The sequence below is a fragment of the Echeneis naucrates genome, chromosome 16 (assembly GCF_900963305.1).
Source record: "Echeneis naucrates chromosome 16, fEcheNa1.1, whole genome shotgun sequence".
Taxonomy (NCBI): Eukaryota; Metazoa; Chordata; class Actinopteri; order Carangiformes; family Echeneidae; genus Echeneis; species Echeneis naucrates.
Window position 1 is genome coordinate 13,728,145 of NC_042526.1, and position 25,710 is coordinate 13,753,854.

General features: G+C 38.6%; 2 protein-coding genes across 2 annotated transcripts; both read right to left on the reverse strand.

Annotated features, from left to right (window-relative positions):
• Positions 1-3,443: 3,443 nt before the first annotated feature.
• Positions 3,444-8,132, reverse strand: fbxl22 (F-box and leucine-rich repeat protein 22). The gene is made up of 2 exons (XM_029523589.1): positions 7,746-8,132; positions 3,444-4,622 (listed from the first exon to the last, which is right to left on the reverse strand). The coding sequence occupies exons 1-2, from the start codon at positions 8,081-8,083 to the stop codon at positions 4,271-4,273; spliced, it is 690 nt and encodes a 229-aa protein (XP_029379449.1). The 5' UTR covers positions 8,084-8,132; the 3' UTR covers positions 3,444-4,270.
• A 1,701-nt stretch (positions 8,133-9,833) lies between these two features.
• Positions 9,834-18,534, reverse strand: usp3 (ubiquitin specific peptidase 3). The gene is made up of 15 exons (XM_029522736.1): positions 18,128-18,534; positions 17,835-17,895; positions 17,253-17,390; positions 16,774-16,857; positions 16,533-16,614; positions 16,178-16,257; positions 15,234-15,347; positions 14,865-14,978; positions 14,531-14,680; positions 13,962-14,068; positions 13,673-13,753; positions 13,458-13,576; positions 13,223-13,336; positions 11,788-11,855; positions 9,834-11,067 (listed from the first exon to the last, which is right to left on the reverse strand). The coding sequence occupies exons 1-15, from the start codon at positions 18,216-18,218 to the stop codon at positions 10,584-10,586; spliced, it is 1,887 nt and encodes a 628-aa protein (XP_029378596.1). The 5' UTR covers positions 18,219-18,534; the 3' UTR covers positions 9,834-10,583.
• Between the last annotated feature and the right edge of the window lie 7,176 nt (positions 18,535-25,710).

The window sequence follows — 25,710 nt, forward strand, 5'->3', positions numbered from 1 at the left end:
TCAAAACCTGATTGACAGGATTGTTGAAGCATGATTTTTTTTATTCAGAATGATGTTTGAGGCTGCTCTGTGAGTTTGAAAAGCATATTTGTCAGGTTAGAGATAGCAGCGTTAAATTACAGGAAACTACATTTTCATAAAAGGGAAAAAGGTCTATTTACAAGCCATAGTGCTTCAGCAAATAGGAAAAAAAAAGTTACAGAAAGTGTTATGTGGCTCCGGGAGCTGCACCAAATCTGATGAATTTCCTGGTGAGGGACATGGGTTGACTGGCTGGAGGACTACAAGTTTAAACATGAACACTCAAGGAGTGAGAGGAGAGAGCTTATCAGACCTTATGCCAGCCCTCTGTAGCCCCCTCTGCCTGGAGCTAACAGCTCGAGGCTGCATTTTCTGCTATCTGCATAAGACACCTGGGCTTCCAAGTCGGCTACTGGAAGTTTTAGGTGCATTGTGCGGAATGCAAGTATGAGACTCTGACCAAGAATCAAATGGATTAAAATAAAACAGCAATTCTGCTCATGATGAATACTACAGGAACATCTTTGCATCATCTCTACCAGTTTTAACATTCCTTTTTGGTCTTGGCTATAGGTTTAAGAGGGCATTTGGTAAAAGCTGAGAAACTGAAATCAGCAGTATCATCCAGTGGATAAGAAGTAAAAAGAGCAAACTTTTCAAATAGCTCAGCAGATGTACAAAACCTTCAGCTTTCCTGTAATTTGTATTGATTCTCTTAGTTACTTTTAATATGGCACTATCACCTTCAATGAAACTGGTTTAGTGTTCAAGTTAGGCTAACCCAAACACCTGTTTCAAATACAAATTACAAAATCCTATGAGAAGTATCTATTGGATAAATGCAAAAACATTTAAAATATGACATCATTCAAATGAACGCTCTCGTCCCTCCATGACATGAGTGAGAGCAGAGTAGCTAATTAAAATGATTAGAGTGGTAGCTGTTTCCCGTCGCTCCATTTTTTTTTTTTTTTTTAAATGAAATTTGTTATTCTAGTAGAATGAGCATAAAAACCTTAATCAGCCCCTTGGAATTAGCCGTTTCGTGGTTTTCTGCTACCACAGAATTGAAATCCGCCTGTTCATTCAGACAAAGACATACACTCTTTACAATCGCAAACCCTTCCAGACTTTCATTTCATAGCTACAGTCAATAGTTACTGTGCAAACTAATCATATTCACACATAATGCTTCCAAACATATTCAACAGTTCAAGTCAGCTCCATTTCAACCAGCTGCAGGAAATGCTGCTTATAATTCCAGTAAAATATTTATCTGAGTAACAGTGCTAGTGCAAAACTTATAATGCAATATTCTTACCTGTGGTTTTGGCGATTTTAGTTTGATAGAGCATTTAAATACAAATGCTTCAATAACAGTGCTCATGATGTAACTCCTCCAGACTTAGGTGGCTTATTTAACTGAGGTCATATGGAAAGTGCATTAGCAGACAAGCAGATGGAAAATAGATAGATGTCCATAGTGGTGGAGTTACATAATAGCGAAGGAAAAGGTGAAAAATGTCAATGAGATGTCTGGTTGAAGTGCTTCTTGTTTCATTCAAACAAATCTATTCTTTATTCTAAACATATTTGCTGAACCGGCGTGTTAAAGATAAAAGGTTTCATATTAATTGATGTTTGAGCCAGAGACCCGTTGGCGAGCTATTCAACTCAAGTGCTTTTGAATGTAAACCCTCCAGCAGATTGTTCTCATAAAAGAGGGATATAATTGCAAAGTGTGAGCTGTTTGAAGACATTGTTAGCCCCAACCTCCAAAACAGAATCTGCTCCACCTCAGGCAGGGTAGTTTGAAAGTTTTAGGTTCTCAACGATCCCAAGTGGAGACAGACGCATGTGGGGGGTTCACATTTGATCTTGGGGGATTTGCATTGCAGCACATACATGAACAATCCTTTGCACAACTAATTGAAGCAGACGTGACCTCATGACTCCATTGAGCGTAGCAGTAGAGATCCAATAATGGAGCATTTGCAGCACGTTAAATTGAGATCTCACTGACAGATATGGTGAAGTTGATTTTCGTGTATTTACCATTTTCAAACCATCATCAAACCATTTTCACAGAAAATGCTTGTTTAACTCAGAGTCAGTCTCTCTAGCAGTCTAGTACTCTTGTTTTGTTTGTTGGTACCGATCATTTCTTTTCCCAAGATTACGCCATGGTGAAGGCTTTGCTTGGATACTTTATTTACAACAGAGATATGATGAAGGAGCTGTATAAAGGAGGAGGAGCCGTACACGGTTACACACACTGGTAATGTTGTGGTAACAAAAAGGCTGCAACTTGAATGTCTTGCACAACAAAATGCAGTTCTTTTAAGGACATGCATCTGGGCAACAGGTCTGTCAAGATTGTCTTCTTTTGAAATCATAGCACCATAAAAAAAAGGAAAAAGAAAAATCCAGCCCAGCATTGACATAGGAAGGGAAATGAGTCTGTGAGAACATTACATTGTTTCATGTCTCACTCCTGTTCTTGTGTCGGAGTGCTGTCTGCAGCTGGATGTGCCTCAGGTGTCTCCCCTCCTGGAACTCATAACTCTTAATGGTCCACCCCAGCAAGCACTTTGCTATTAAGGCAGGTCTCTTGATAGTAAATAATATAGCATTTGCTGTCTGGCCTCTAAATCAGTGAGCACCTTTCTCTGTGCAATAGCAGAGTTATGTTTATCTATCTGAGTTGGGGCTTTCTTTGTTGGAAAACCACACATTATTGTATATTAAAACAGCACATGCTGTATTATCCTCGCCGACCCCTGAGGCCTTTCTTTTGCCATCATTGTGTATGCTTTGTAGTTTTCAGTAAGCCTGGTATTCGAAATATAATATGGGTCCCATGTGCCTACAGAGCTAACATGAGGAGAACATGATCTCATACCTGATGCCTATCAAGTCGATATGCAATGAAGTGGTCTCAGTGTAAAGCTAAAATTACTTTTCAACATGCACTTAATCTGGATTTTTTAAATTGATCCTAAACAATTTGTTGATTAAACAACAAGAAAATAAACATTCAATGGTGTTTCCGCAATGATAGATCAATAAACATTACGGTCCAAATAGGTATAGTTAACCGAGTAATGATTCTATATGGGGTCATAGTCATTTATTTATACTATGTATATTTGTTTTTGATAAATAGCACCAAACTAACACATGACGGAATGGGAGACGTTTTGATGAACTGTATGAACCTGAAAACTGTAACAGGTCTAATTTCTGAGAGTGGACATTCACAAAAACTTTACTGACCATCACAAATTTGACATGTAGTTAACGATAGAAATGTAGAAAGTAAATCAAAAATAAACGAGGTATAGAGAAGGAAAGAGAGAAAGAGAAAGAACTATAAGTATTATGTCTTAAAAGCACACATCCTGGTAGGATAGGGGGGCAGCCTTTTCTTTATTAAGTTGACCTTTTGTGAGGACATATGGCTTCAGTGATACAGTGACTGGATAGGGAGCCAGGGCAGCCTGCAATAAAATTGTCACATGGCATTTACAGACAGGCACACTCTAATCAACCTCCTTTCCTGTGTCTCAAAGTCTTATATAACATGTTTCCAATCACAGCTCCGACGCAGGGCCACCAGGAGAAAAGTTCTTCCCAGCGCTGACATGCCTCACCAGGCCAGACACAGTGCACATTGCAACCAGTGCAGCATGTGTTCTTTTGTACCATGTAGGTGTGCGGGACTCCACCTGGAGATCTGGAGGTTTTAATCAAACAGTTATGTGCTATTAAAGGAATGGTTCATGTTTGGAGATTATTTTTAAAATCTACTTTTATTTTAAATAAAGCCATGGTATCTGGATTTAGCCTTTGTGCTAAGCCAAATGGCGGTTACCGACATCTGCATATTTACTGCAGACAGAAGACAGTGGTAATAATCTTTTCATTTAACTTCCTCAGTGAAAAATGGAATCATATAATTGCACCAGTTCAGTGTTTAATGATGAATAATTACTGATAAGTGTATGTAAGACTTAATTGTGAGTGTGTGTCAATGCTCTCTGCTGAGAATAACATGGAATAGAGGCAGCTTAAAAGGCACATTCAATAGATTTCTATTCAGCATATATTGTAGAAAAAGATATCAAAAGGTTGAAAAGACACTTCCATTAAATTCAAATACAAATCAGAGTAAAAGCATAAAACTGACAAGTTCTTCAATCACATCTGTCTCTTTGTGGTCTGTGTGAAAGGGTGTGTGGCGCTTGACTCAGGAGAACTGCAGGACTTTCTGCAGCATCCTCCTGAGTGGGACCTTCTCCTCTGGTTTGCTGTCAGGGATCATATCAGCACTCCTCTCTGCACTCAGCTGGATGCCCGGTCTGTTCTCCCTGACAGTCTGCAGCCCCACCTGAGTGATGTTTCTACAGAAGTCCACCTTAAGTTCCTCCAGACTGTTTCCATGAGCCACCACGCCTTCCTCCAGGATGCAGTCCGTGATGCGGACGCAGTTCTCCAAGTGGAGACTGCGCAGCTTCCTGCAGCTCTGCAGCACGGAGATCAGATCCTGGTCAGTGATGTGCCCACAGCCAGACAGGGTTAGGTGCAGCAGGTTGGGACACCTGTGTGCACAAACAAGGGCAGTAACATTATCAAGCCATGCCAGGTTTCCACACGTGATGCAGCACAACTAGTACAGAACCTGTTTCGATTCATCTACTTTTATCACACCTCAGGACATTTTTTAGAGGGCATATTCAGTCTCTTTGGCCAAATACTAGTCTCAAATAAACAATGCTGCTTGGCGTGTGTGAAAATGAATACTCCACAAATCTTTTGAATAGAATCAGGTAACAGATGGGATCATATAGTGCAGATCAGTGAGGCCGATCCACTCCATACGTATAAACACCACCGCTGAGGGCAGCAACATGATCTGTGCAATGACAGAGCAGCTCAATGCCTAGAGTCAGCTATCTTTGCTTTACATTGTCCCACTGGGCTTATACGTTTCCGTCCTTTAACCAGCTTTTGTGAATTTGCGATTGCAAAGAACAATTACAGGATGCCAACAGAATGGAGAAAAAAAAAATAAAAAATTCTCTTGCTATATTATTTTTAAAAGTGAACTGAAAATGCAGTCTTTGGTTTCAAGTCTCCTCCCAGTAGTGCACTGAAAACTACAGGCAGGCTGGCAGTACAGACGCTCTGACGGCTACAGACCGGAGATGTCATTCACGTTCACTGATGCAGATTATATAAAGACTTACATAATCTTACCACTTTACCACATGTGAGCCAAACATATTCCATTTGCCTCTGTAAGTGTTGAGGCTGCTGCCCTAGTAACCTCTGAACATGGGCTGGCATAGTCGATCCACGTGCCCAGTTCATTGTTGCATGGGAGGGAGGGGGGGGGGGGTTATCAGTAGATGTGACTGCAACAGTATCGATATAAAAAAAGAAGGTAGGGAGGAAGGAGAGCTGTGGAACGACAAGATGGTATTTACAAATTCATTTGCTTCCTGATAAGTAGAAATGTGCCTCAAGCCTGAAGACGCAGGATGCCAGTAAACATGATACTTACACAAACTTCATCAAGTCTGGTTACATAATCCTCCTTCTTCATAGGCAAGTTACCTTCACTGACACAATCTTACTCAAATTCTGCTGCTTTACTTTCTCTTAACTCCTACCTATACCGTATGCCACAGAAATGTTAGCAGCTTTTGCCTTCTTCCTTTTAAAGTTTGAGACGTGATGTACTCCCCATTAAAAGAGAAAACACAGAGGGCAGTCTGGCCTGAGCTGAACACAAACAGAACACCACACTGCTAACCTGTAATCATCTCTTTAATGACCTCCTTGGCTTCCTGATGATTATTCTGTCTGGACAAATTATCCAGCGAACTCGAAAAGACATTGAGACATATATTTAAGCCCCCCCCCCCCTTCCTGTGGACGGGTTTTTCTTGAATATATACCACATTAAACTGGTTTTATCTTTTAATGTCTCAATTCAGCAGTGAGTCATAACCTTGAACAATACATTCACTCATGATGTGCTGGTTAATGAAATAAAGTTTCATTTTACTGCCAGTGTACTTTTGCATTTGCATGTCACAGATAAATAACTTGAATTTATTTGAATAGTGTTTATCTTAAAAGGGAACTACTCAGAAAAGATTTAACTATAAAAAAGCTGAATCGTCTTGGGACAGCCACCATGCGACCATTCTTAAATGGCATTCTTAGCATGTGAGTTCATAATGAATATTTTTAATGCGGGCATCTCAAAATCAAAGTGAGTTCTTGATTACTGGTTAACTAGTCATCCTGTACTAGGGAAGCATTAGACTTGAAAGTGCTTTGTAAAGGGACCGCCAACATGCAGTGTTTTATAGTTTTTTTCCATGAAGATAAAAAAAAAAAAAAAAAACTGACATGAGCTTGGCGTCAGAGTTTGCGTGGAGACTTATCCAGGAAGAGGCAGGCAGAGACAGATGCACATGTTCATTCCTCTGACAGCAACAAAGAGCCAATTGTAGGCTCCACCTGCCTGCGTAAATCTCCAGTCTGCAGCTGACTGGGAGGGTCTGCAGCCAAATCACTCTTTATGACTCCCACAGCTTCTCTGTGTCCCCTCCCACTTTGTCACGTGCACTTGCTTTATTCTCTCAGACTGTTTGGGGGGGGGGGTGGTTTATCAGTATGCACTGAGTGTGCCTTCAGCCCGTTGAGATACGGGAACCAGACAAAGTAGGTGGTTCTAGTTTTGACTGGTCACACAACTCTCATGTCTCGGGTCTCAAATTTCACAATACAGGAAATAGTCACAGGGCCATACACTGAGCACATGAGCCGGCCCCCTCTTCCCTCCTCTTCTCTCACAGCCAGCTGCAGTGGCCAGGCTTCCTCACATCAACGGTTATTACTGGCTACCATGAAGAAATTATCCAGAGACCTCATTATGCCTCCCTAATCTGACTCCTGCATGCAGTCAGCCACGCACACAAGGCCAAAAGTCAGTAAAACTATGTTTCACTGACCTCACAAAGCTGACTGTCACATTATTCAATAGAAATAATTTGATATCTGACCACAGTTATGTCAGATAATAAAATCAAGCCAGTGTCCCAGGTGTGTTATTCTCTGTTTCAATGGTCAATTCAGGATACACCATCTGTTTCTAATGATTTTCTTCACTGCTGCCTACAGCTAAGCATAGCAGTGTCAGTAACCCATGTGCCTCGAAATGGAAATTAATGTCTTCTGTGTGGCATGTGTGAACTTAAAGTCAAAGTTTTGACTGTACATGGATAACACAAACCAGTGAAACCTTTGGCTCCCAGAAGTATCTTCAAATTGCCTGAGAGCGTGACAGGAACTTTCCAATACAGTGTAAGCCAGAGTTGTGTTGTGTTGATAATTCAAATCTGTGGTCACATTTGCAACCAACCTATAGGGGTCACAAGATAACTGACAGGTCAGGATGGAAGCTGTGAGATTGAAGCAGAAAAAGTATGTTTTGTTTTTGTCCCATTTTTAGAATGTTGTTTTAGTTGTCTACAATGCAGATAATGTCAAATCAAAATATGACTGATAAACAGCAAACTAAATAGCTCGTCTGTCAGAGTAGACACAATCTGTTGGCATATCACTTTTTTTTTCCTTTTTTTGGGGGGGAGGGGGGCACAAGCTTTTAAAACACATGGAAAAGCAAGGAGCCACACCAAAGAACTCACATGATACAAACATGGGCCAGAAAAGTGCTGACCAGCCTTTCATGTTTGCCGCATATGTCCTTCTGAAACGAGGTCTTCAGCCAGTCCTCAATGTTGCACACTTGCAGGACCCTGCTGGAATACCAACATATAGTCAGGCAGCGTAGTGAGGGTCCAAGCACAAAGTTGTCTCTCTTAAGCTGACTCGGGGAGCTGAAGTGGAGTAGATTCCAGAGGCGGTGGTCCAGGAAGACCTCGAGCAGCTGATGACAGGTACGGGATAGATTCCTCCGACTGTCCTTGTCCAGGAAGGAACAGAGGTGGAGAAGACACTCACGGTTGAGCTGGGTGAGCTGCATGGTGAGCTGTACCAGAACAGAAAGAGGGGCCTCGTCCCTGGGGCAGCGATAGGCCTGCTGGCAAGCAGCAACAATGAGCCCACAGCATGTATTGTGTGTCCTAGATACATGATGCCTTCTCAGGCAAATGCTGGAGGTCTGCACATATAAGGCTGTGGAGTGCAGGCTATTTTGGGAAGACAACTGCCGGTGCAGTCAAAGATGGAAGTGTTTGAGCCATGCACTCCCCCTCCATCTGTCAAGGCTTGCAACAGGCCACGAGCACTGGTCGGGGGCAGATGTTTACACTGGCCTGGCCTAATTCTCACATACAGACACACAGACCGACACTAGAGCGAAAAACATCTTCAAACTGGACGGTAACACAAAAACCTTCCATCTGCAGCGTGTGCAAATGGCTAGCTGTTTTTTGAGCTCTAATGCACTGCCACATTTTATGTTGTGTCTTTACTGCGCAGTGACGTAAGAGCAGTTTGGCATTCATCATTTTTCAATGCAAGGGGAAGTGGTACAACCTTTAAGGAAGAAATTAAATACTTCTGTGAAAATAAACATTTACACACACAGTACTGCATTAAAAAAATCTTTTTGGACACATATGACCTCAGACCTTTCCTTTGTTGTATTAAAAGATAATTACAGCACCTCATAATTTCATTACCTCAACCTGTCACGCCCTTCACGTGTGTGAAAGTCACTCGCACAAACAGAGTTACATTGAGCCTCAAGGAACATTGTGAACTATGACTCAGCGTGCGCCTGAAATTGCTCAATTGGAAAACAGTTGGAAGACTTATTAAAATTAAAAAAGGAAATAAATTTTATAGCATTTCTTGATGTAATTGCATATATTGCTAGTTACATCCTGTTCCATTAGTTATCACTTACCAACCCCACACCCTCTTAAAAAAAAAAAAAAAAGACAAAAAACAAACCCACAAATAAAAAACTACTGAACACCAGAAATGCTGGTTAGGAAACTGATGACTCACTGTTATAACGTCCTTAACCAGACCTTTGATGCATGACAGCAGCACAAACACAATGCAATGTGAGCTCATTATTAGAAGCTGTAATCTAGCCTCTGAGAGGAGGAAAAGAAAAGAGGAGGAGGGGGTGAGGGGCATTTACATCATTAGTGGGGACAGAGCAGCGAGCTCAAAGCCACCTGTGAGCAGGCGAGGAAGAGCAGCTGTTCATCAACATACAGAAGCACTTGAGCAAAAAAGGCTCGCATGTGTCTCCAGAGGAGCTCTTATGAATGTGTGTGTGTGGGTGGAAATGTTCGCTAGAGGGAAGGCCAAAAAAAAAAAAAAAAAAATTAGCTCTCTTGCTCCTCAGAAGTTTTACTTGAACATATCAAAGGCTGTAAACATAATGTACCTTCTGGTGTGAATGAGCTCAGCTGACCCCCCCCCCCCCCCACAAAAAAAACAAAAAACAAAAAAAAACAAAACAAAACATCACAGGTAAATAGTTCACTGTACATTTGTGCTGAGAAAATTTTGAGTATTTTTGATATTTAATCCTCTTTAATAACATAAACATGTATATTATAAAAAATAACATCCTGCATCAGTATTAGAGGTGCTAAAGAAAGGTGAACTATTTTTGAGTGGACCTTTGATGGTTTTGAAAGTTACAATTCCAGTTAGTTTTCTTTTTTCCTAAAAAAAAAAAAAAAAAAAAAAAAAAAAAAAAAAAAAGGACACAATGTCCTTCATCAGATGTTAAAAATCAACGCCAAAGAAGGAAGTGCAAGATTGCATATTTCTGGAAAGAAAAAGAACACCAAACATAAATAAAGATTAATCTTGTGTATTTTATCATATTCATTCATTTTTCCTGATACATATTTTAAAAGAGAAGTTCATTTGGACTTCTGCCTAAATTCATTTCAGATCCACATAAAATCTTACGAGATAGTCCAGACAAACAAAACAGCTTGAGAATGCTAATTTTTTTCACATTGGTTCTGGTCAAGAGATTAAAACAACTTTCTACAGCCCTAATGAGCACTTGTCAATTAATTAATTTCATTCTAAATCCTAGAATCTCTCCTAATACCTAGAAAAAGAGCTCAGAGGATGTCAAGAGGTGGAGAATATAAAATTAGAAACTTTAAAAACAATAACGACTCCAAATATCGTTACAATGACACATTTTCTTGAAACATCATCACTATAGGATTAACATTGGACCAACTGAGGTTTTCCAAGGTTAAAGCTTTACTTCATTAAACGATTACCTTTGGAATCTATTATGTGTGGAGAAGTCTACCTCAGCTGAGGAATACAACAAGGTCATAGAAAAGGTCTCACTTAACAAAAATAAAGTAGCAAATTATACATGATGTTGTCATGCAAGTCAAAAAAACAAAATAGTTGCGCATATATTAAATGTGAAAATTAACTATCATAATGAAGCACGGTGAGAGATGAGGCTGAGGTGAAGTCAGAATGGAGTGAGGAGCTGATCTGAGGCTATAAGTCTGAGACAATCATTGTGCAACCATTTGTATAGCTTGGCTAGCTTCCTCTGCTGCGGCCTTGTCTGAGGTATCCCTATCTGCTGTGGCTTCCACCGGAGCTGTGTCAGCTTCATCTACTGTAGCCCTGTGCTTTCCCACATTTTCCAGGTTGGCATTATCTGACCCTTTCTTGTCCAAGGTAAGCAGGAGTGGCACTGACGCATCTATCAAAACAGTGTCTGCGGCTTCTGTGTCTGCTGCTGCCATGTCCTGAGCAATTGCTTCTGAAGAAAGCCCGTCCACGGCTGCCGTGGCCACAACAGGTTTGTTTGTGGCTGTGCTGTCTGTGGCAATCTTGTCTGAGGCCACCTGGCCAGTCCTCTCCACGTAGAAGAGGATGTAGGCCTTGGCTTTCCGCACTGTGTCCTCGTTGGTCAGAGTTACTGTGCTGTCATTGAAGTGGTACCAGCGGCTCTTGTGGCTGCCATATGCTGTATAATGCCCTGATCCAACTCTGGGAACACAGACATATACATTATGTTCTGCTTCCTGCCTTCATTTACTGCTGCTGAAGCAAGAGGGATGTGTCCAGTTCAGCAGCACAGCATCAGTACAACATCACCACTCAGAGGCCAAAGGTAAAATCAGCAGCTTTTTAAATCAGCACTTGCTATTAGCAATTCTAAATGCATTTTCAAGGACTCTTAGCTGAATGCCTTTCAGCATTTAGTGACTTCATGAATTTTTAAACTGCAGCTGTCCAAAAGGCTTTTCAACAAAACTGAAATTGAATTGTCAGACAGCCAGCCAACTGCGGTAGACAGATCTGGTTAGCAGATTACGATGTATAGCAGTTGACTGGTGATTTTTTTTATTTTTATATGGCAAAACTGCGTTGTAGCAAATTTTACAGCTGCTGTTAAATTTGCTACCATTGTGACAAAATACACATCTAGCATTAATCCGACATCAATATGCTGTAGCTCGAGGCTGTTGTAAATGCTCATTAAACCAGCTAATTCAAATTACACAGATGGCACTTCAATTTGAAAAACTAGATATCTAAATGTCTACATTTTCCCTTTGTGTCCTTAAACTGAAATTCTTAGTTAAAGCACAAATTTCACAATTAACAGTTTTCAAAAGCATTTTATTTTTGCATCACCCCATAGTTTAGGCATTAAAAAAAAAAAAAAAAGGAGCAAACCTGAAACATTAATATATGCATACTCACCCAGATCCATGATGCACTACAACAGCTACAAGGTCATACAGGCAACTTCCCGGTAATGAGTTTTCCGGCTGCAAACAAAAAAGAGCAAGAGGAGAATTTATGCTCTGGTCCCTCAATTCTACTGAGACCATTTACCCTCAAAGAGGGCAGACAAACAGTTCACGGTACAATTAGTGCATATGAGCCAGAGGTCTCACTTACATAAGTGGACACAAAAAGTCTGACAAGTTCCAGATGAAAACTGTGGCTGTCTCAAAAAAAAAAATAAATAAATAAATAAAAATTTGTGAGCCATGACAGAAGCGGCATAATGGAGACTCGTAGATATTTTAGAAGAGGACCTGAGGTTTCACTGACTCTAAAACGTTTCGACATAAGAATTAAGGATAAGCTAAAGTAATTGCTTTACAATAGCACCCTCTGGAGTTACTGGACATTAAAACATTTCAGAATGCAAACACCGATGTGGTCTTTGGTGCGGAATGATCTAATTACAATAAAATAAATGCACTTGCACAAATGTGGTGATCATCACATATCCCCCCACGCGTTTTCCTGAACATCCAACTCTGTCAGTGTTGCTTCTGATAAATAATAAATATGCTACAAGCAGCAAGACAACAACACTGGTCTAAAATTTCTATTTCTTTGATACATTTTAAAACATCCAATTCATTTGTGTCTACAGAAGGTAATTTTGAGACAATATCCATTCTTTTTATAGATTTAGTGCATTGCTGATACGACAGAAGCCAAAAATCATCTCATCGCAAAACATAATTTTTCACCTATCATTAGCTGACTGTCAAACAGGAAGGTTCAGTTAGACTAACTTACCAGTTTACGGAATGAAGAATTGCAATTTGGGCACATAAACAGACTAAATGGCTTCTCTGTTGGTTCCCAACTTACAAAATACTCACGTGATTTTTTTTCCCATGGTGTGAATAACAGATCCTTCCAATAAGCTAAACCCCATCATTAAACAAAGGTTTAAATGGGCCCTATGACAAAGGTAAAGCCAATAAAAATTTCCACAATGACCACTTCAGCAGCTAGTTTCCCTTCAAATGTTCCTTAACAGTGGAGATGCAGAGGAAAGTATGGATTATTAACATAGGAACTCAATATGGATTTAACTAAGATTTGATAGCCCTAGACAATGCAGCTGAAGTCCACAAACAGGATCCGATTATCTGTCATGCTACTTACTGTGGAATCAGAGTACCCTGGTGACTTTGTCCAACTATGCTGGAGCAATTTCCTTTTTTTCCTCACTATAAATGTATGACTTCTTTCATTGTTTTTAGACAGATTTTTCACTGACTTCTTATAATTCCTCCTCTGCCACAGAAAATCTAGAGTTCTTTGAAATTCATTAGCTGGGATATACCTGTTTGTATACATATATTATGAAAGTCAGTGATCAGCTCACCTCAAGTAAGTAGCCCTTCATGTCCAGGCCTTTGAGTGGAAATTCCACATAGGTGTCAACCTTGTTCCTCAAAAAGGCTGTCCAGTGAAACCTCTTTAGGTGCAGACACAGAACCTACGCTTGGAAAGGAAACATACAGTTACACCAAAGCACAGTAGTTTCAACAGCCTTTTACTTTCACAGAATACTCATTAAAATGAGTGGAATATATGAACTAAGGATGTTTGTCTCCTGCCTTTGGCAGCTTCTGGATCCAGAACTTCTTGGTGGATTTCTGTCGTTTTTTACACTTGTGGCAATAGTACAGCTCAGTTTCATCAAGCTCTTCCAGGTCAGTGAAGCTACGTAGGCAGTCTAAAACAAAACCAAGTGGATAGAAAATTTTGTCAGAAATTCAGGAGTTCATAAATAGAAAATCAGAGGACCGGAGTAAACCAGAGGAAAACTTGCCACGTAAAGTACACGTCGGCCCTGGCTCCTGGTCCTTACTTCTCTTATGTCTGAATTGGCTGGGAATGTCCAAAGATAGATCTGTGAGTGAAAAGGAAAGACAATTTTATTTCCTGATACCATGATATTTGATGCTGTATTTCTATTTAATCATAGGGAGAAACACTTATTTTGAGAGGCTTCCAATAGAGTGACTTCTCCAAGTCATAAAATAATTTGAGGAGAAATTTTTTACAGATTTTAAGTGATTAAACTTTCATTTTACACTTACTAACAAAAATGCTCTTACCAAGAAATGGATCAAACTTCCGAGACTCTGTCCCACATATCAGGCAATTGACTTCATTCTGAAGTATTCCACCAAAAATCGATGTGACCACACTGGCAGTCCCATTTCTGTAAAAAAAAAAAAAAAAAAAAAAAAAATTAAGAGGCAAATATCTTCATCCGCTTATCCGGGGTCAGGTCGTGGGGGAGAGGCAAACAATGCCATTTCAAGTGTAATGATAGTTTGGATGTTTTATTTTAATTCTTGTTCTCTACATTGCATTTATTTATTGTAATTTCATTTATTCTGCATGGTTTTATTGTTTCTCAATTGACTTTGATTCTGGAAAGCATCTTTTGAGTATTTTAAAAACTGCTCTATAAATTAAATTTATTATAATTATCATTATAATTATATTCTTCGTGTGGATCATAACTGCCAAGAAATTGGGACAGTGTTTTACAAAATGGTGCAGTTCAAAGTTCAAAGTAACTCACTGGTGGGAGAAATATACAAGTAGACAGTATCAGCTGCAGTAAAAACAGATACAGCATGGAAAACTAAGTAGTCATTGAGGTCAGTTGACCTACATGCAACATTTGCCTTCTGCTGTGGAAAGTCTGACCCCATCCTGAGGTGACACTTGAAAAGATGCCCCGTTGCAACTATACTGCAGCTCCCTGTGAAGGTGGTCCAGCAGATAACGCATGAACTCATGAGCGTCCTGTTGCTGATATCCCCTGAACAGACAAAAACAGATTTAAATGACACACTACTGTAAAGCCAATGTTATATTGCTCCATTCGTTGGTGCTTATTGTACCTGTGACAATACTTAGACTTTAATGTATTGACTTAAAGCACAAAGACATGAAACAGAACTTAAAAGGAAACTATTCACTGTTCCTGTTCAGCGTTCGCATACCTGAAACTTGGCATGATTTTCCATATGGCGTAAAAGAGGGAGTCTGGACTGAAGGCGGTCTGGCTCCCTTGCCACAGGGAACAAAGGGTTTTCCTGAACTCCTCCACTAAAGACCTGTTCAGCAGAAAACACGCCTCTTACCACTCTGCATGACCTGATGAAATCAAACCCCACAGCATATCTGATACCCCTCTGAGTTAAGAAAACCAATGAAAAAGACTAAAGAAAAAGCAAGTAACCCTAACCGTAGTAAGATAAGATTGATAAGATAAGATAATTGCTATTTTGCCAAATTAATACTTGCTAAATTTAAATTCAGATCAATGCACTTAGCCCATATATACTCCCTCTGGTGGAAGAGGACCTTACACACTGTTGTCTCCTTGGCTGCGGGTGTGGTACATCCTTCTTCCTGCTGTCTTACCACTCCGTAGAGCTACTGCTGGCAACTCCTTGAAATAACAGCTGAACTGCTCGATGTTGCTGTAAAAGAAAAGCACAGTGATAACATTGACACCTGAGATTTGTTAATGTTACCAAAAACAGGCAGGAACAACTGCGTCAGGTGTCCAACATCTCGGGCATCTAAGAATAGGCTTGCCTTAACTCTCCTGATTGGTCATATAGATGTTTTTGCATTTTTGTTACAGATAAATCAATTAAATGTTAATTTAATGCTTTACCGTTTTTGTAGATGCACCTAAAGGTTTCAGAAATCTAGACTGAATGCCATTCAACACTTCTGTTCTTTCCGTCATCTTTTCTTATCAATTTTTCACTAGTTCATGTTCTGTTTGTAAATGTATAATAAAGCCATTTTATGGACATATCAGGCAGTGACAATAAAAAAAAAAAATATATATATATATTCTTCATGGGCTGTGTATCTATTCATGAATTCTATGACTATTTTATATTGAGAGTGATAGAGCTTCTTTGGGGATATTTTAAGATTCTCTAATGTTAACACCACATTATAATTAATGAGAGGTAATCGGTGCCTGGAAAGTAGACAACCTTTTTTTTTTTTTTTTAATATATATTGCATGTTTCGGCAAATGGTCAGCAGTAATATGAGACATCCTCTATATAAAGCAAATGTCAACATACATCAGTTTAATCTTTTAGTCAGAAAATCTGGCCTTAAACTGTGTCTTGTTTCTAAGCAGCCTGTGCAATCCCCCTGACTGTGCCCCAGACTGTATTAATAAAGCCTGACTGGTTGCGGGGCCCTGGGTCTACAGGGGCTGAGCTACCGAACCATGTTGCACAGTTTACCGCCCACTTATCTCATCCTCAGTGGATAGCTTTACCTGAGAGACTGCAGAATCGCATTCATGAAGCACGTGTTGCCCAAGTTCCGTAGACCTGTAGCTCCTAAAGCTACTCCATCCTGGCACAGAAAAGTTAAATACATTATTAATATACAGATAAACGAAGATGTAAACTAACTAATGTCAATATATTTCAATAGCTACCTTGTGTGGAGCTCTATAAAAGCTACTGTGACTCATTTAATTGGAAGCCTATCCCACAGTATGAAAACAGTCTTGTAAAAAGAAAATTTGTGCAGGGTTTGAGTGGTATTGCAAACTTTCCATTTAGGACACAGTTGTGGACTGGCTGCAACTTTTCATCTTCTTATTAAAGAATAACCTTAAAACTTACATTGTCTTTTAACAATTTGCTGTCTGGAGCTGTGTTTTCCTGAAGTTTTCTTTTCCTCTGTCTGTCACCCATCAATGCTGAGCTGAAAGAGAAAAATGTATGTGAATAGTGAACATGTTGTAAAATATCTATATGTATTTCTATTTTTTTTTTTTGGAGATTCCAACAATTATGAAGTAAACAATGATACAAAAAAACTAAAAATATTTAATGTCACATAATTCTGGAGGTTAGTACTTACGTTTCTAAACTCTGAAGATGTTCCCTCACCTTCTGAACCTGACCAGGTTTGGTATCATTGACAACAAATTCGTCACATCTGTAACTATAAAATCCACATTAGACAAGATGTATTAATACTTGTAAACACAATTAACTAAATGAGATTTGACATCATGAAAACCTTTCATAGTGAACTAATAATGTCTATATCTGCATTGTATTTCATTGCAGTAGCACTGAGACACAGATATATACATGGCAGGATTTTCATCAAGCAGTTGTCGGGTATAGCTTTGAAAGTGAGAATAACTGTGTTTTGCTTGGAATCTGATTATTTGTGGCATGTAACCCAATGAAAAGAAAAAAAAGCATTTGGTTGCTATTACCATGGGATAATGATCCTTTGACTCCTAAACAGTTTAATGACTGTGCTTCGCTGGGCCCTACTGTGAGTCACAGATCGTAGACATAGATAGGTTGGTCATGAAGGACACTCACCAAAATACACTGTAGTTGCTGCAATCCATGCAGACAGAGTGATGGGATTTCTCTTTCTCCTGTTTTTCTCCTTTCTTTTGACTAATGCCAAGGACTTGGGTCTCTTCAAAGTGTTTTTTTGCATGTCCATTGACATATCTAAATGAAAATACATTGATTAAGAACAAAGACCTATGCTCAGAATAATTGCAGAACAAATATACTGCTCTTCCGCTACCTGATATGTTTGTGTCTTGTGCATTACCATTATATAAAAAAAAAAAAAAATCACATGGAAATCCTCAAATCTTTCTGTTACTGCCTCCTGTCTCTGAAAACTGAATTATGATTTGGGAAGCCTTTCTATGCTGTACAATGCTTTGAATAGGAAAAAGTCACGCAATCTGTAACACAACTTTCTAGTTTTTCAAAGTCATTCAAGGAGAAGTACAATCCCATGACCCTGGACCTGATAAAATCATTGCCCAGGGAAAATTATTTCTACTAAATCCTTAACAATCTCTTTTTAACCACAGGTTTGAGGATTGCATTTATACACAGTCAAATTTAATCTCCATCAAATAACATAAGACATCAACTCACCTTCCACAATGGACCATCAGACAGGTAAGGCAAATCCATGGACTTTTATTAGACCTGCAAACTGGAGAAAAGGGACAGGCGGTTTAACAGCACAATAGTGCTGTGGTCTCTACTTTCTGTTCGACGAGGACCTGCTACCCCGCGAATTGTAATTCACCCCCGATAGCTCCTGTACCGAACTGACAGAGATGGCAGTGAGTAGATAGCCAGATCCGTCCTGTTAGGCTTCTGTCGTTACACTGTTTTGTTTTTTTTTTTAGCATCGAGGATAAACGAGAGGCTGTGAAACTTACCACTGCAGCACCAGGAGGACGGGGCGCCGTTCGGGAGTCTGGATGAATCGACCGCACAGCTCACGTTTGAGTTCAGGTGAGGGCACTCCATCAGTCGGCTAACCTTACCCCACACCGGAGACACGGCGGCTAACAATAGGCAGCCAATTACTCCAAACTAGCTAGCTAACGTTAGCAGACCAACTACTTCTGCTCGCCGACGCACGTTTTCCTGATTTTTTTTTTTTTTTTTTAGCTAACACGCCTGTTAGCGACTAGACTTCCTGCATGATTTCAGAGTACGGCAGTTTTACAGGGGACGGAAATGTGATGTCGCTTCACCTTGACAATGTTGAAAAAGACCACAGTAACGTTGTCTTTGGTGTAAAACGTACTAGGTGACTGTTGGCGTTTGTCACAAACAAATGGAAATAACTCGAGGAAGTGACGTCGCATCTGCCGGTGCGGCCCTTTGACGAAACACAAAACAAAGATGAAACATTTTCTGCGGAGGCTTCCCGGCACTTCCTGCTTCGTCTCTACACGCCGAGTGGCTTTGAAATGCTGCGGGCGTGTCTGCAGAGACTGGCCGATAGATTTTTGTTTTTTTTTTCTGTCAGATGTGGAGCGTCTTTCGCCGATGTTTGATCAAAACATGTCCGATCTCTCGGTTTGTGTGGCAGTCGCACAAAGCGGCAACTCTGCTGATGCCGCTTTCGACCACATGGGCGGTCGCTGAATAATCTTTTAATCTGTATCAAAAAATCTCCAAAGTTTTGTTTTATTATAATTTTTTTTTACATAGTTGGATCCAGGGTAAGTTTGTTTAATATCGTACTCATGTTTCAGTAGTGGCAGGTGCGCGCTTCCTCTCACGTCCTGCACTTCAAATGCCAACCCACATGTCCACTACGGTGTGTCGCCATCACTGTACATTTGTCACTTTTAGTTCATATGGATCATTTTCAGATTCAGTTTTTACAAGTAAAATTGTATTGGTACTCTTTAAGCTTACTTTGGACGTGATCTGACGGTGACGCTACAAATTTAACGAGTAAAGTAAGCTATATTTAATATTATTTAGTTTCTTCACCTATGATGGATGATAAAATGACAGCTCAGACACTAACCCTAGTAGCCAAGTAATGCAGAGCCACTAGCATTAATCAGAAATTATAAAGCTAATTTAACCTAATTAGATGTTAGCAAACTGCACCATTAGCTGCAGAAGTTTCAAAATTTGGACGTCATAGGATTATAAATCATGAAGAAGATCATGATGAAACATGGAAATACAGCTGCGACAAATAACAAACTGTGAGCCCAGTAAACCAGTAACTCTACCTTGATGGTAACAATTGGGCTTTCCTATATATATATATATATATATTTTAATGCATAATTTTAGGAGTTTCTCATGTATGTTGTGTATTGCATATTATATACACTTGTATTCATGCATATCAACACATTTTGCCGATAAAATGTTTTAAAATTTTCAATTACAGTGTCCTCTTTTTTATATGTCTGCATGATTATAATGTGAGTAATATGACATACAGTAATAGAATTAATTTAAGAGGAACAATTCACCATTCTGTTTAAAATAGTAAAACCTACTATTTGGTTCAAAGCAACCCAACATCTGTTCTGTCCCATAATTACCTTTTTTTTTTTAACATAATAATGTAGAATGTGCAATGAACACCTCAGAATAGGCAGACAAAAAATGTTCCAAATATGCTTTGGGTTTTAAGTTGTCACATGCATTCATAAGACTCAAAGAGAAGAAGTTTTTAATAAAGTGGTTGAGTCAGGTGATGACTCAATTATATTTTTGGAGTCATTTAAATTCTCATGAGATCACACAATTAAAAACATTCCTAGTAACAGTGCACAAAAGGATGATTTTCTGAATTTGAAATTGTATTCTGGTCTGGAATTCAAATTAAACAAATCAACTTGACACATTTCCATTACACTCTGAATGTTGGATGATGTTTCGTTTTGGGTGAGAGTTGCAATACAAAGTTAATTTCTTTCTGCATTAGTTTACCAACTGTTTCTGCAGTTAATTATTTCATGTAAAAGTACAAAGACATTTATATGGATTCACAATTTTTGCTAATTTTGTTCAACCAACAGTGCAAAAGCATATATGTTCAGTTTCCTATCACAAAAGACAAATAATTTAATCCTAACTAGAAAAGCTGAAGAAAATTAATAGTTGCCACTTTTTTTTTGAAAAATCATTTCATTCAAAGGATGAACGGACAAACTACTGTAGTTTCTTTTTGATTACACTTTGACAACACAGGTTTATTTAGGATTACTGAATAAAAGCATAACAGTTCCGAGCCCCCAAAAAATAAAACAAAACGTAATAAACACAACTTTGCAAATGTCACTAAGGTAAAACAAAATACAAAACGGAAACAAACCTGTTATCACTATCACCAATGCCAGTCAAAAAAAAGACAATTAAATTGGACTTTTGTAATAATCAGTTAATCTGCTGGCATCAACACTGGTAGAGTCGTAATGTAAAATCAAACCGATAAAAACCTCATGAACTCATGAGTTTCTATGCCATTTCAATATCTTGCTCCCGAAGAGGTTCTTCAGGCTTGGGGTCTTTACTTTTTGGTGCCTTCTTGGAGCCCTTTTTCCTAAAGAAATACAATGAAGATAATTAAGCTCACAAAATTGATAGCCAGTTATCAGTTGCGATCATTTCTGATAATCAACAAATGTGACCAAAGTTGTCTTACTGTGATTTGACGACGAAGACGATCACAGTTATGACTATAGCAGCAATGGTGAGTCCGATCAGTGTCCCCACAATGATTGCTGTTGAGGAGGACATCAGTGTGAGGAATTTTGAAATTATATTACTACAAATTAGAGTCACTAAGTTACTATGTCACAACTTGACTGATGAACTATAGAAAACACAACTGCAGAAAGGATCCCGTCAGCTTATATTGCCACCTTCAAAATAAGACATAATTAATAAAATATTGTAAGTGAGAACAATGTCAATTTTCATAGCTTTCATAGGTTTCAGCTACATGTTACACTGAATGTAGTGTACTCACCAATAGGAGTGTCTGGCTCATCCTCCTCTGGATCGTCACCATCATCTTTCAACGTTACATTCACATGTGAAAAAAACATGACAAAATGCTCAACGTTCTTAGTAGTATCATTATAAGTGATCTGTTTAATATGCAGTGAATTTTTGATATATTATTGTACATATCCTAATATGTATAGTAATATATCAAAATGATGTGTATATACATATAATTATCAGCAACTGTGTACATGAAGGATGGAGTTGTGCTTACCATGGATGCCGGCACATGTGGCATTGCAGCTGTTATAGTCAAAGAATCTGTTTCCATTTCCAATGCAGCCAGTCCACAGGAACTTTTTGCATTTGTCATAAACAGAATTGTAGTAGTACCTCAGATACTTCCCATTGCATCCACCTTCAGCCTTTTTGAAGTGGCAAGCTTCAGATTCTGTGTTCGGGAAATTTCTTCATTAGATGTGGCTGCCATTTTTTATCTTACATATGATTTTGATTATGTCTAAACTGTTAAATTATCAAAACAGATACAGAGCATCAGAGTACTGAATTGTTATTAAGGAGGTGGCAAAAGGCTTGGATAGGTTCACGCTCAAGCCTGTCAAAAATAGCCCCGCGCTTTCACCACTTGGGGGCATATTGCTTACATTCAGTTTGACACGTGTCTGTCTTGCAGTTTCTGAAGACATGTAATTATTTCATGTGGGGAGAAAATATGAAACAGTAAAGCTCGTCATTATTTGGGTCGGACAGTTTGACACAGAACAGCATTGGCACGGATAAATGTTGGCTTTGTGGTCGTAAGCTACGTATTCCTCTTCTTCAAACTTAGGGGATCGCTGTCTGAAACTGGTTGAGGTAGACGGCTTAAGCCCATTCTATTTCCCTTTCAGTGGATTAATGGAGGAAGATTGTTAATGATGCATCATTTAGGTCATAAACATCAACCACATTAGCAAGTCCAGGGTGCAAAGTCCTCGGAAAACAGCCAAGTACATCTCCTTTTCATTTTCTACGTTGATGGTTGAACACAATCCCAAAGTACATTAGACTTCAATACGTTTAAAAATCATCTTACCATCCATGGGGTAGATGTTTTCAGCATTGGCGGAACAGTTTCTTATGCAATGCCTTTCATTTTCAAAACGATTGGCATTTCCTCCTTCCCCTTTGTATATGAAAGGATGGCACTCATCTTTGGCAGGATCGTAATACAGAACAAAATCAAACTTTGGGCCTTCACCACCATCAGGGGGCAGCTGGCAGAAATCTGTTGGGTGATAAAATTATACTGCAAATGAGAGAAGTTTTATATACAGAAAGAAAATGGTGATTATTTTGGCTTTAAACAATACATATACTTGATTCAGCTGAGAAGTGCTGTTGGTTTGTTACAGCGGTAGCTGTTGAGATGACCGTTGTCCAGTCACTGTATGATACAGTAGGAACTTCAGTCAAGCTCATCAGATACTACTGATCACATAACTAATGTTTAACTAACCTCACCAACAGTGACCCACTCCCTATTTTTATGATGCCCATAAAAAGTGTCATATGCCCTCCACCCTTCATACATATCACTGAAGGGAAGTGGTTTCAATCACTTCTTTTACTTCAAATAAACTGAATTTTGGAGGGAACCTAACAAATGGACTCTGGCCTGGATGCTCAATACTTTACACAAATCTAAGGAAAGAAGATATTGTAGGTTGACGTAGCCCATCATGCTCATCATTCGCATAACAAGTGGCTCAGACAGAAATAATCGCAGTGTTCAACAGTTTGAAATTATAGAGGAAGGAATTGTCCAGTCAGCTTAGTGCAATCATTCAACATGTAAATAACATTTCCAGGAGAATAAATGGAGCTTTTCTATTTTTGGTTGCAGATAAAGACAATCATCGTTGGCTGCAGTTGCAAGTTTTAACATGAATGTAAAGTCATTTAAAACATAAATAAAAAACTATATTAAGCTGAAAGATTCAATCTAAGCTCATTAAAGAAGCCAAAACATTTTTTCTATCAAACCTAAGTATGCAGCCATCACTCATACTGGTATAATTAAGGTCACTTATAGGCCTCTACTACACAGGAAAACTGACAGATCTGAGTGCGGATGTAACCGCCCTACTGCTCTGAAAGGTCTGAAGGTTATGTTTCATCTCCTTTGTTCAGTTTCAGTGAAACTAAAACAGCGAAAACATAAATGAATAAAATATAAGATATGTAAACCCCAACATTTCTGAGATATACATGTAAAATATGCACTTTAAAAAGAGCAGTGATACATCAGTCTAAAGATGAGCACACGTGTCGATGGTCTGGCCATTCTGAAGAGTAAACCTTTAACCTACAAACAGATATTTAGTCACTTTACAAAACTATTTTAATGAGAAAGTAGTTTGATATACCTGGAGTTGAATGGCTGATGTGGATTGCAGCAAAAACTGTTCCCCAAAACAACAAGAGCTTCATCTTGCTGCTTGTCTTTGTTCGGTCCTTCCTGAAATGAGTGACAGTCGTAAACTACAGTGGGAGTGGATTGCTATTACTGACCTTTGGATGGTCATTTCCCTCATGGTGAAACTTACAGTTGAAAGAAACTTTAATAGTATCTTCTTCTTTAATTACTCTTATTGTAACAATTCTTCCCTGAGTTGCTTCAGGCAGTTACTCTCACTTTGTCAAATGGATCGTTCCTGTGCAGAGAACACTGTATGCAATGTATATTTTGAGACTGCGTTTTCTATTAATTTAAGACATGTTTTACTCATGTGTCTAAAACTCAAAACACCACCAATTTTATGCACAAGTCAAAAACAAAAAATTGTTCTTCAACCCTTTTGATTGCAGTCGTAACACTGGTCTCATCTGAAAGGTACGATTTAGTGCCTTGCAGAAGTGACTTATGAAGATAATAGAGACTGAAGCAAACCTACACAAACACAAACATAATATGTGTTTGGAAGTGTAAGTTGTATGTGGGATGCTTTGAAGCCACATTCACAATTCATAGCTTTTTCTGGATCTACAGCTGTGGCAGTTTTGACATCCAGATGCTAAGATATGTTGCACTGATGTTAGAGTTCACGAGCAACCCAACTAGTCAAAGTTACATGCAGATCAAATCGGTTGCCCCATTCTAATGATCACTGTCAGGCTTTTTTGTCTCTTAGACCCTTTTCTTGTTCACAACTCATTTATTAAGTCTCCATTCACAGTTTTTGTTTTTGTTTTATGTTTGCAGCTTAACGTTTGATCTACTGGTTTTGTTTTGCATTCACAGGCCTTTATATTTTTCCTAGAAACAATCTTGGGCATTAAAAACTTCCTAAACACAGAGACACGATCAAAATTAGCATGGAACAAATTGATAGGGTGTTTTATGTATGACCCATTTAATTATCAGCAGAGATTTTCATCACGTATTGTCTGTGTATTAATGAATAGGAATTTCTTGAAATTTTCATGTGTTCCCAAACACTTTAACTTGAAGACCTGCTGTCTGCCAAATTGTTGTGTAGCTTTATGTGTGTTTTGTGATAATTAAGTTCAATTACCCAAATGTCAGTTATTATAACAATAAGTGACTGGTGTGAAATTAACAGGTGATACCAACACATTTACAAAATTTAGTCAACAGCTCTCATTCACTTAAAACTGGGCATGAGATGACGACATGCGAGGCCCTCATATTTTCAGCACCTTTTTTTAAGCCTATCTTTTACAAATTTCTCATGTATGTGGTGTATTTCATATTATACACACTTGTACTCACAAACATTAACACATTTTGGTTGTAAAATGTTATTAAATGTTCATTTACAGTGCGCTCTTTCTGTGCTATCTGTCTGCAGGATTGTGCTATGGCTAATAGGAAATACAATAAAAGCTCCAAAGATGTTTTTTGTTTTGAATTGGCAAATGCATTCATAAGACTCAAGAAGTAGAAGTTTTTTAATTAAATGGTTGAGTTGGGTGATGACTCAATTATACTTTGGAGTCATTTAAATTCTTAGGAGATCACACCGTTAAAAACATTTTAGGTAACAGTGCAGAAAATGATGTTTCTGAACTTGATATTATGTTCTGCTCAGGAACTCAAAAACACATCTACTGGACATTTTCCATTGCACTCTCATTGTTGGATGGTGTTTCATTTTGGGTGAGGGTTACAATTCAAAGTTTGTTTGTTTTTTTTTTTTTTTTGCATTAGTTTACCAACTGTTTCTGCTGTAATCATTTCATCTAACTGCACAGAAATTCATATGGACTCACAATTTTTGCCAATTTTGTTCAACCAACAGTGCAAAAGCATATATGTTCAGTTTCTTATCACAAAAGACAAATATTTAATCCTAACTAGAAAAGCTGAAGAAATTGAATTGTTGCCACTTTTTAAAAAAATTATTTAATTCAGTGGATGAATGGACAAACTACGGTAGTTTCTTTTTGATTGCACTTTGACAACAGATTTATTTAGGATTACTGAATAAAAGCAAGACATGAA